The sequence below is a fragment of the Sabethes cyaneus genome, chromosome 3, assembly GCF_943734655.1.
Source record: "Sabethes cyaneus chromosome 3, idSabCyanKW18_F2, whole genome shotgun sequence".
Taxonomy (NCBI): Eukaryota; Metazoa; Arthropoda; class Insecta; order Diptera; family Culicidae; genus Sabethes; species Sabethes cyaneus.
This window is the reverse complement of record NC_071355.1, coordinates 100,619,347-100,629,858: the sequence shown is the minus strand read 5'-3', so window position 1 is coordinate 100,629,858 and position 10,512 is coordinate 100,619,347. Positions and strand designations below refer to the sequence as shown.

Sequence of the window (10,512 nt, the reverse complement as noted above, 5' to 3'; positions counted from 1 at the left end):
TTATCTAGTCGTTCGTGTGGTAACTCTAGTGGTAACGTTCGTTACGCCTTTTGGCATTTTTAACCCTTTGTCGCCGACGCTGTTCGGAACATACCCCGACCCGTATTGCTCGGAGTTTACTCCAGCTGTACCGCTAATTTCCAGAACAGCTAGCTTCGTGGCTGGTCGATGGAATACTCCAGTAGCTGTCTTCACTTCAGCGCTTCGCACCCGCTTGTCACGACCTGTGAACACCCGCAGAACGCGCCCTCTTGTCCACCCGTTGCGCAAGTTTTCGTCGATCACTACTACGATGTCACCTGGCTGAATTGGACGACAGTCGCTGAACCACTTGGTCCGCTTTGCGATAGTGGGGAGATATTCCCATATCCAACGGCACCAGAACTGATCCAACAGCTGTTGACAAATATTCCAGTTGGAAGTAATTGCTGCTCGCTTATCAACTAGTTGTCTTGCGGGCTGGTTAACCCCACTGGTGCTGAGCATTAAAAAGCAGTTTGGTGTCAGTGCCGCGTGCGTTTCTGACTCGATTGGCAGATAGGTGAGTGGTCTGGAGTTCACTAAAGATTCAGCCTCAACCAGCAGTGTTAGGAACGTTTCATCGTTGGGCTTCTTTATAATGGACATGGCAGAAAGAGCATATTTTACCGACCGGACCATTCTTTCCCAACACCCTCCCATATGCGGTGCAGATGGAGGGTTGAATCGCCAGTGGGTAGTCTCGTTGGTAAAGGTAGCAGCCAAGTTGTTGTTGATCTGCTGCAACTCTTGTTTTAGTTGTTTACTGGCACCCACAAAATTGGTACCCTGGTCGCTGAAAATCTCGATGGGAGCGCCCCTACGAGCAACGAATCGTCGAATCGCCATCTTACACGATTCTGTCGAGAGATTATAAACAACTTCAAGGTGTATGGCGCGGATTGTCAAGCACGTGAACAACGCGACCCAGCGCTTCACTTCACTCCGTGCTTGCTTGATCAGTACAGGCCCAAAATAGTCAAGGCCCACGTAGGAGAATGGCCTTACGTAAGCAGTAGTTCTTGCTGAAGGCAACGGAGCCATTTTTGGTACCGATGGACCAGCCTTGTATACCTTACAGTACTGGCACACTTTTCTTATTCTTTTAAACGATGTTCTCATGTCCGAAACGTAAAATCTCTGCCTCATCTCGTTCACTGCAGTTTCTGTGTGCTGGTGATTGAATTTCCGGTGGTACCAGTCTATCAAGAGATCAGTTCCGGGATGGCCTTTCGGGAGAATAATCGGGTTTTTGAAGTCTAACGGTAAATAGTTCGCCTCTAGTATTCGGGATTCCATACGGAGTACTCCTTGAGTATCCAGAAACGGAGAAAGTTTGCAAATTTTGCTTGTTCTCTCGAGTTTATGCTGTTTGTCCGTCGGAAGTTGCAAATTTCTGGCAAGAAGGTTAATCTCATCTTCGTAAACTGCTTGTTGGACCTCTTTGAATACGATTATTTCAGCTGTCGTCAATTCATCTTGGCTTAACCATTCGGAACGTTTGTCGAGCTGTTTGGCTGGATTGATTAACTTAGCGAACCGAAGAGCATAGCCTACTGCCCTTATTAAACGTTCCCATTTCGAAAACCTTTCGAATTTCAGTAGTTGGCTCGTCACAACTTGTCGATGTACATGAACTGACCGTAATTCTTCCAAAGTGTCCGGAATTCGCAACTCTTGCTTTGGCCACAATTCAGGATCCTGGTATAAGTGGGCTGGAGCTTGGAACCATCGACTGTTACAATTGATTGTGGGACCTTTTCCCCATTTTGTTGCTTCGTCGGCCACATTATAGCGCGAGGGTATCCATCGCCATTCTTCGACTTGGGAGTTTTCAAGGATTTCTGTCACTCGAAACGCAACGTACTGCCGGAAACGCCTTTGATCTGACCGCAACCAAGAGAGCACGGTACTGGAGTCACTCCAAAATACTCTTCGAGTGATTTTTATGGTATGGTTTTTTTCAATTGCCCGCGCCAGTTTCACCCCCATTACGGCAGCTTGTAACTCCAGCCTCGGAATTGAGGTAGGCTTGAGTGAAGCTACCTTGGTCTTCGCTGAAACGAGTGCGCAACGAACTTCACAATCGTCAACGATGCGGAAATATGCCACAGCAGCAAGGGCCTCTTCGCTGGCATCTACAAAGATGTGTAACTCCAGCGTGTTGTAGACTTCTTTCGTCGCATCTTGGAAGTAGCAGCGCGGTATTTGGATTTTGTCCAGTTTCGATAGTAGTTTTGTCCACCTTTCCCACTGTTGCAGAAGTTCGCCGGTAATTTTCTCATCCCAGTCGACTTGCGCGCGTCAGATATTCTGGAGGATAATTTTTCCGTGTACTACAAACACAGCAATTAGCCCGAGGGGATCAAAAATACTCATGACTATGCGTAGCACTTGCCTTTTCGTTGGAATTTCGATGCCTTGGAGAAACGGTTGAAGGTTATCTTGGAATAATCCTTGAAAAACGAAAACGTCCTGGTCTGGCTTCCAAATCATCCCAAGGACTCGTTCATTTGACGATGCCTTGCTAACTGCAAAACTTTTCGACAATTCTACGTTCTGTTCCCCGACCCGTGCGAGGACTTCTTTATCGTTTGAAAGCCAGTTTCGTATGTGAAACCCGGCTTTGGCATGTACTTCTTTTACTTGAAGTGCTAACTCGATGGCTTTCTCTGTACTATCTTCACTACGTACGAAGTCATCTACGTAATGATGCTTGATAATTGCGTTAGCTGCTTGGGGATATCGGTTAGCGAACTCCATGGCATTTCGGTTTTTGACAAACTGTGCAGCTGAAGGCGAACAAGTAGAGCCAAAGGTTGCCACCTTCATCGCGAACACGTCGAATTGCTCTGTGGGATTGTCTCTCCATAAAAACAGTTGCGCCGAACGATCTTCCGGCCGGATTATGATTTGATGAAACATTTCGGAGATATCACCTGTGATGGCTACACGAAACTCGCGAAACGAACTCAACACTGACGGAAGTGGTGTAAGAAGGTCCGGACCAGGCAATAAAGCAGAGTTGAGCGACTGCCCTTGGACCTTTGCAGCCGCGTCCCAAACCAAACGTACCTTGCTCGGTTTTTTGGGATTGATGACAACATTTAACGGTAAGAACCAGGTTCGTTTCACATCAAAAGCTTGAAGTTCTTGCTGACTGACCTTGTACGAGTATCCTTTGGTTTGATACAGCTTCAACTGCTCCCGTACCTTATCGTATAATTCGGGTTTGGTTGCCAATCGACGTTCTAGGCACTTCAGCCTCTTTTCCGCCATAGGTCTGCTATTCGGAAAGTCGATTACGTCGTACTTCCAAAGCAGGCCCGTTTGGAATCTACCTGACGGCGTACGTACGGTTGTTTGCTCGAGAATGGCCTTTGCACGAAGTTCTTCATCACTCTCCTGAAGTGGTGTCGTCAGTGGTTCAACTTTCTCCACGTTAAAAAACTCCTTAACCAGGTCATGCAGCTCTTGATCAGGAAAACGAGCGCATATATGAAACTGATAGTTTATCTTGGGTATTAATTCGGCAACAATGGATCCATACACCGTCCATCCTAGTTTGGACTTCGCAGCAATTGGCTCGAACCTGGAGCCTATACGACATTTCAGCATGGTGCTTAAATGAGAGTTATCCAAACCAATCAGAATCGCTGGATTTGCGGACTGGTAACTTTGCACTGGTAAGCCCTCAAGATACGGGAACCGTTTACAAATTTCTGGGTAGTCCATTGATTGGATTGGAAGGTTCAGATTTTTCACGGTACGAGTTTTCAAAGGATGGCGCTGGATTTTTCCTTTGCCTGAGATTTCCAGCTTAATTGTCCGCGAGTCTTCTTCGGTACGATCAATGCCGTTGGTCCATTGCAAACACAAAGGATGAATTTCACCAGTAACACCCAATTCATTCGCGATTCTCGATTCTACCAAGGTGGTATCAAAGCCGTCATCCAAGAACGCATACGTATAAACAGATTTGCCATTTCCGTAGAGCGTCACAGGTATAATCCGGAACAGGGTTGATTGCTGACGCTGATGATGGACGGTTACAGTATTGCTGAACCTAGGGGTCGCACTGGATTTATGCTGTATCGGATTTCCAGGATGGAGCAGTTTATGATGACGGTCCTCGCAACCTTTTTCACCACACATAGATGCCTTGCAAGGGAATTTACCATGAGCAATTAAGCATCGACGACATAGGCGCCGTTCTTGAACCATTTTCCAGCGATCGGAGAGTGTCATATTATAAAAGGTGTAGCAGTCCCTTGCCTTGTGGCCTACGGTTTGACAAATTGGACATGGCTTGGGAAGAGATTCCCCTGTAGACAGAGTGTTCGGGCTACTGCTGGAATTATCCGTGACATCATAAACGGTATGGTTATTAACAAATCTTTTCTCGTTTGGCTTCATCTTTTCAGCTTTTGCCAAACGAAGGACGTCCGAATCGAAGGTAAATGTGACCTCACTGGCAGCAGTCACAATTTCGTTCATGTAATTGCCAAAAGTTGTAAGATCGACTGTCGGTTGTTGACGTCTGTACAGTGCCCAATTTAGTTTAATGCTCGCGGGCAATTTATTCACCAGCTCTTGTAGAAGTATCGGGTTCGACAGATGGTCGTCCAGACCAGCAGCGCGAAGGTGTCCACATAAGTTTTTGCAGGCTAGCCCAAAGTTAATCAACGTCTCCAAGTTCTCCTGTTTCGGCGGCGGAGTAGATCGAACTTTAGCTAATAACGACGTGACAATCAGCTCCGGTCGCCCGTATAAGGTTTTCAGAGTTTCCATGATCAATGGTACCGACGATGGATGCATTAAGTAGTATCTGACAGCTTCCAGCGCTTTACCTTTCAGACAGCGTTGTAGTCGCATCATGTTTTCTCCGTCTGTATACCCACACATTTCCGTCGAGTTACTGAAGCTGCTCAGGAACAACGGCCACTCAATGGGATCGCCAGAGAAAGTAGGGAGATCACTGGGGACAACCTGTCTGGCAGCGAGTTGCTGTGAACTGGGTCCAGTGAATAACTGTCTTACAACCGAAGCAGGCGTAGAAACGAGTTCGTCATGAGAAACCGTAGAGACTGGAACAGCATCAAAGGTAGTAAGTGGAGCAGAAGTTCTAGTGACCGGTACCATGTCGACAACTTGAGATCTACTGAATGAAGGCACTGAGCTGGATTCAGAGGCAGACTGAATGGCAGCTGCAACTGATGCTGCAAGATTTGAAGCAACAACCTTCGACGAAATTATTGGCGATAAATAGGCTGACACTGTATGCACGGAGGGGGCAGGAGTGCAATGGTGCGGGGTACTTATATGAACTGGAACGAATGGCAATGCTGATGGTGTACGAGATAGTCCGGTCGTTTTTGGGGAAGTACATGCATCGACAGAGCCAACCATAGGCACACTAGTTAGTGTTTTATCAAAAATGGACAAGCTTGTTGTGTTTATTTCTGCCATGCTGCTAACTTTAGTATTTACCGAATCGAAGCACGTTTGACTTACCGAATTGCTAAGGATGTCTTTACTGTTGATTGGAAACTCATACTCCGTGGTTCAGCCTAGTTGTCCATGCTCCTTACCCGGTTGAGACCGACAAGGTGGCCGTACTGGTTCAACAGTACGCCGAATTGTATTATGTGATTGTGCAGATAACAGTTGTGACTGCAAGCAATTCATCTTTTGCTGTAGTTCATGCAGCTGCCGAACTAATTCATCTGCACTTGGTTTATTCGTGATTGCAGGATTCGTGGAGTTGAAATTGTGACCGGAAATATTCAAACCGCCAATAGCTTCTCCTAGCAAATTATCATCGATCATTGTTGTGCTCAACTGAGTATTGAAGGCTGTAACTAAAGCATTTGCTGCTGTCTGAGGTCGATTTTGTTCAGGAGGAGAAATCACATACTGCAACTGCGAGGTTGGAATCTTATCCACAGGGGTGATTCGCTGCGACGACACCGGCACTGGCACACACTTAGAGATCGTGCCAGTCCGGGAGGGAATACTAGCTGGGATTTCTAGCGATCCGATGCTAGCAGTCGTAATCGGGTTCAATTGTTTCCGAATGAAGCCATGCTGCTGTGAGCCAGGGGTATCGATCTCAGGAGCGGTCATTATTTGTTGCGACGAAGCTGGTGCTGAAATAACCTTGGATATGGTATCAGTCCGGGACGGAATACTAGCTGGGGCTTCTATCGGTCCGGTGCTAGCGGTCGTAGTCGGGATTAACTGACTCTCTACCCAATCGGTGGTCCTCTGTACACTGCGACGACTGCGACGAGATTGACGGCTCCTCACGCTTCCCATTTCCTCCTGCTCATCTAGTTGAGCGTGAAGTATGTCATACTTTTTCGCAAGGAATTCTCGCTCCAAACGTTTCTCCTCCTCAAGACGCTGCAGTTCGAGGGCAGCTCTTGCAGCTCTAGCGCTTGCTGTGGTCGATCGACCTGATTTGGTGCTTGCCACACTCGAAGCCTTTTCTATACAGGTCACACAAACAAATCTCCGATCGTCATCGGCAATGCTGTCCCCTACATTTGCACAAGTAAAATGATAGTACCGCAAACAATGTTCGCACTGAACCATATTGGTTTCGGCTTCGTCTGGACGTCCACACGGGCATACGTCGCCAATTGTTTTTGCGGATGCTGCCGATGGTTTGACGATTGGAGGTATTTTTGCTTTTTTATCGCGGCCCATTGCGATTAATCGTAGATTTCCACCATAGAAATCTTAAAAGTTTGTTGGTACAGCCAACGTAATGAAGTTTTAGGGACTTCTTTTTTAGCGAAACTCCGTTTTAGGTTAGAAGTTTGCTTTTAAGCTGTAATTTCAATTTTAGTTTTACAAATTAGGAATATGATTGATTTTAAAGTGTATTTTTAACTTACAATTCTAGTCCTTTTAACATGTTGTCTGCTGTCCAACTTTAGATTAATATTTTATGTAATTTTATAAGAAAATGTGTTTTAATAACTGTTAAACGTGGCAAGTTCTATCTGTTTGTGGTTTTACAATGTATGTGTATATGAATGTCTAAATTGTCATTGCTTGTCAGTTATCTAGTCGTTCGTGTGGTAACTCTAGTGGTAACGTTCGTTAAGCCTTTTGGCATTTTTAACCCTTTGTCGCCGACGCTGTTCGGAACAAATATCAATTTTGGGTAACCGGGTACCCTTGTCGCCCTGCTAAAGGTGTTTTTTGTCGCACACATAACGGTTAAACGACTATTTTGGGTCCAGTAAGACGCCAAGATCACTAACTTGGTCCACTTTGCGCAACTCAATACCATCAATAGTGTAGCTGAAGTAAATCGAGGTTTTAATGCGGTAAAAATTCATCACCTCGCATTTAGCAATGCTCACAATGAGCCAGTTCAGTTTGCACCATTCGCCAAACAAATCGAGCAACTCTTGCAGACGGTGGTAGTCGTCAATATTTTGTATTGGAGCAAACAATTTCAGGTCGTCAGCGTACATTAATTTACAACCAATACCAAGCGATAAAGTGACGTCGTTAAAGAACAACAAGAAAAGCAAAGGTCCCAGGTTGCTACCTTGGGGAACTCCAGACTTATTAGTAAACACCGATGAAATACTGGAACCGAGTTTTACACGCAATACTCTACCGCTGAGATATGAGTACAGCCATTTGACCATTTGTTGAGAAGCACCAAGCCGAGATAGTTTTCGTAGTAGCATTGTATGGTCAAGTCCAATTTTGATGTTTGGAATGCCTGTTATAAATAATCTATAATTTTAATACATGCGTTTGAGTTGTATCTTTCATTTCTAGAAAGGTTCGGTTGGAGAATATGAGGTCGAAGAAAGTTATGAGCTCCGTTCCCACTTACCCCATAGTCCCACTTACTCCGGGGTACCTTATTACCTTGATAGTGTATTTTTTTCGATGTTATCTGATAGTGTTACGCGTAACATTATTCCTCTAAAGCCCCTTCCCAACAAATTTGTATAACAATTTGTAACAGTAATTCAACACATCCCCATTATAGATAGTAGAGCAAACATAAACCAGCGGATGCACCTTCTCGCAGGATAGGATGCACTTTACTGTGTATAACTCTCGCCCCCTGCTGCGTTACGTAAAATTTGAATGGCACCTTATGCCTAATGACTGTATGCAAAACTGGAAATAATAAAACATCCCAATTTCAAAAATTCAGTGTGTGTTAAGAGTCCTCCTCAAAACAAAAATTAGCATTTGCATTAGCATATAAGGTTGCACACATCGTAGATGGCTATATAACCCATCCTACTTTCATAGATGTTACAGGAAAAGAGGATAACGTGTTGGTAGGGCAAATGAGTGAACATGTGCAAATATATCACCTCTGTTTTCTAACTCCTATCTCTACCTCCACGAGGTGCCGGCTAGGGTACGGTAGCCAAAGTTGCGCATCTGGTGGTACGCAACCTTGGTTGTCGTATGCAGACAGAGAAGGTGGAACACTCGCCGTGTGGTTTCCGGCTACCTAATCATGCAGTTCGGCGCAGGCTTTTCGGAGGGCGCGGCTGCGGGGTGTGAGCACACCGGGAGAGAGTTATTCTCTCAGCTGGCTTAGCACAGAGAGAGAGAGACTCTTAATCGGTCTGTTTTACACACCCCATCGGCAGACAACCATGTTTTCGCCGCCAACATCTCGTGTGTGCGATAATGAGATAGCATGTCAGCACTACGTTTCACTCAACTGCGAGCAGTCTGATTTGGGCCCGCTGTCAAGTTTTGAGCCCCTGTCGCTGACGTTTACTGCAGCTTGATATAGAGATGTCGATGGGGTGGTTTTACACAATCTGCACTTACGCCCTTTGGCGGTTGGTGCCGAATTGTACGTTTGGGCAAAAATTGAGCCACGGGACCTGATCCTGCCGGGAGTCGGCAAATCAGGTGCCCTTAAGTCAAGGTCTATCTCCGTGCCGATAACTGAATGGCTGGAGGGGTGAAAACAGGCCAGTCGCGAACGGAGTGCTTTGGGCATCTTGCCTCTGGTACGGTCGATCTTTGTTGTCCCTTGCGTTTCGTGGGAACAGCATAGTAGTCCTGCTCAATTTCCCTTATGGGTTTTACGCCAAGTGCGTTCTGGCCAACTTAATTGGCTTCGCTTACAATTGGGTATTTTAGTGGTATATACATTTCCGCATATTCTGACAAGATATGATGCCATTCAACCGCTACATGAAGACTTTTCCGAATTTGACTAATGGAAGTAATGAAAAAACATTTTTTTTATATTTGAAAAAAAATTTTGGAATAAGACGATAGCTTACAAGTAAACCACTTTTCTTTTTAGCTCGTCTTAGACAACACAGTGAATAGATACACTATGGTCATCGAACGATACAGGTTTCATATGAGAGCTTTAAAAGCTCGGTTAAAATGAAGAGCTCTATCAAAGAGATAGAAGAGAGGGAGAGAACTTCTGACATCAAGTCAATCGATCGGCTTGGTTGATATCTGTCAAACAGCAAATCATTCTAGTTTTGATTTTTATTAATTTTTTAATCGAATATTGACTTAATTGCAATATAAAAAGAACTGCTAGATTCAGGAAACGACGGGCTATCAAATGAGATAGAAAAATCCACTTTTTTGGGAAAATTAAAATACCCAATTTGCTGTCTGATCTGTGTTGGAGATTGTTTGTGCATATACTCCGCTAGTTAAATAGTTAGAGTCGCACAAATAAATCTTCAACACAAACGGGCAGCAAATTTGTATTTATGCGAAAAACTTTTTAATGGCTCTGTCACCATCGCATTGGTTCAGGAGCCATATTTTCGCAAGGGGTACTTTCATTCGACGGATATTGGAAACCAGAACTTTGCTGTTTTCAGCAAAACTGGTATGACAAATCCTCTTTTGATGCCCAGGGCATGCATATTGTTGCATAGGTCAATTAGTGCATGCCTTATCTCTGAGTTGACTACTCGAGATATTTGTGCAGTCACAGTAGAACTCGTCGTGGATGATGTCCATAGGCGCTATGTCTACTGTTCTGCATACTTACCACACGATGAACCGCCTCCCAGCGACGATTTCAGAAATGTGGTGAGATACTGCCAATCTAATGGGCTTCCGCTCATTGTAGGCAGTGATGCCAATGCCCATCACATCATTTGGGGCAGCTCGGATATCAATCTGAGAGACTCTAATTTGATGGAATATTTGAGTAGTACCAACCTTGGAATACTCAACATTGGCAATTGTCCAACTTTCATACGAGCTGGTAGAGAGGAAGTGTTAGATATAACACTCTGCTCAAACAGGATCAGTCATGAGTTGGCACAATGGCATGTTTCAAATGAGACACCAATATCTGATCATTGCTTTATATATTTTGATCATTTGGGTGTCTCCTTGAACGCTACAACATTTCGCAATCCAAGATTTTCTGACTGGGAACTCTTTGAGGAGGAACTGGCGACGAAATTTCAAGGATTCGTACCGACGATTGAGTCATCGATT

At 44.9% G+C, this 10,512-nt stretch overlaps 1 protein-coding gene across 1 annotated transcript; it reads right to left on the bottom strand.

The window, feature by feature from the left end:
* Positions 1-5,487, bottom strand: LOC128739932 (uncharacterized). Its single transcript, XM_053835432.1, has 2 exons — positions 2,359-5,487; positions 1-2,271 (listed from the first exon to the last, which is right to left on the bottom strand). Exons 1-2 carry the CDS (start codon positions 5,485-5,487, stop codon positions 1-3), a joined length of 5,400 nt encoding a protein of 1,799 aa, XP_053691407.1.
* Positions 5,488-10,512: the final 5,025 nt, after the last annotated feature.

Coding starts and splice junctions, on each gene's coding strand:
- LOC128739932 (XM_053835432.1), bottom strand. CDS start 5,487: ATGGCAGAAATAAACACAACAAGCTTGTCCATTTTTGATAAAACACTA. Junction 2,272..2,358: donor TCGGGCTAATTGCTGTGTTT/GTAGTACACGGA, acceptor CTTCTGCAACAG/TGGGAAAGGTGGACAAAACT.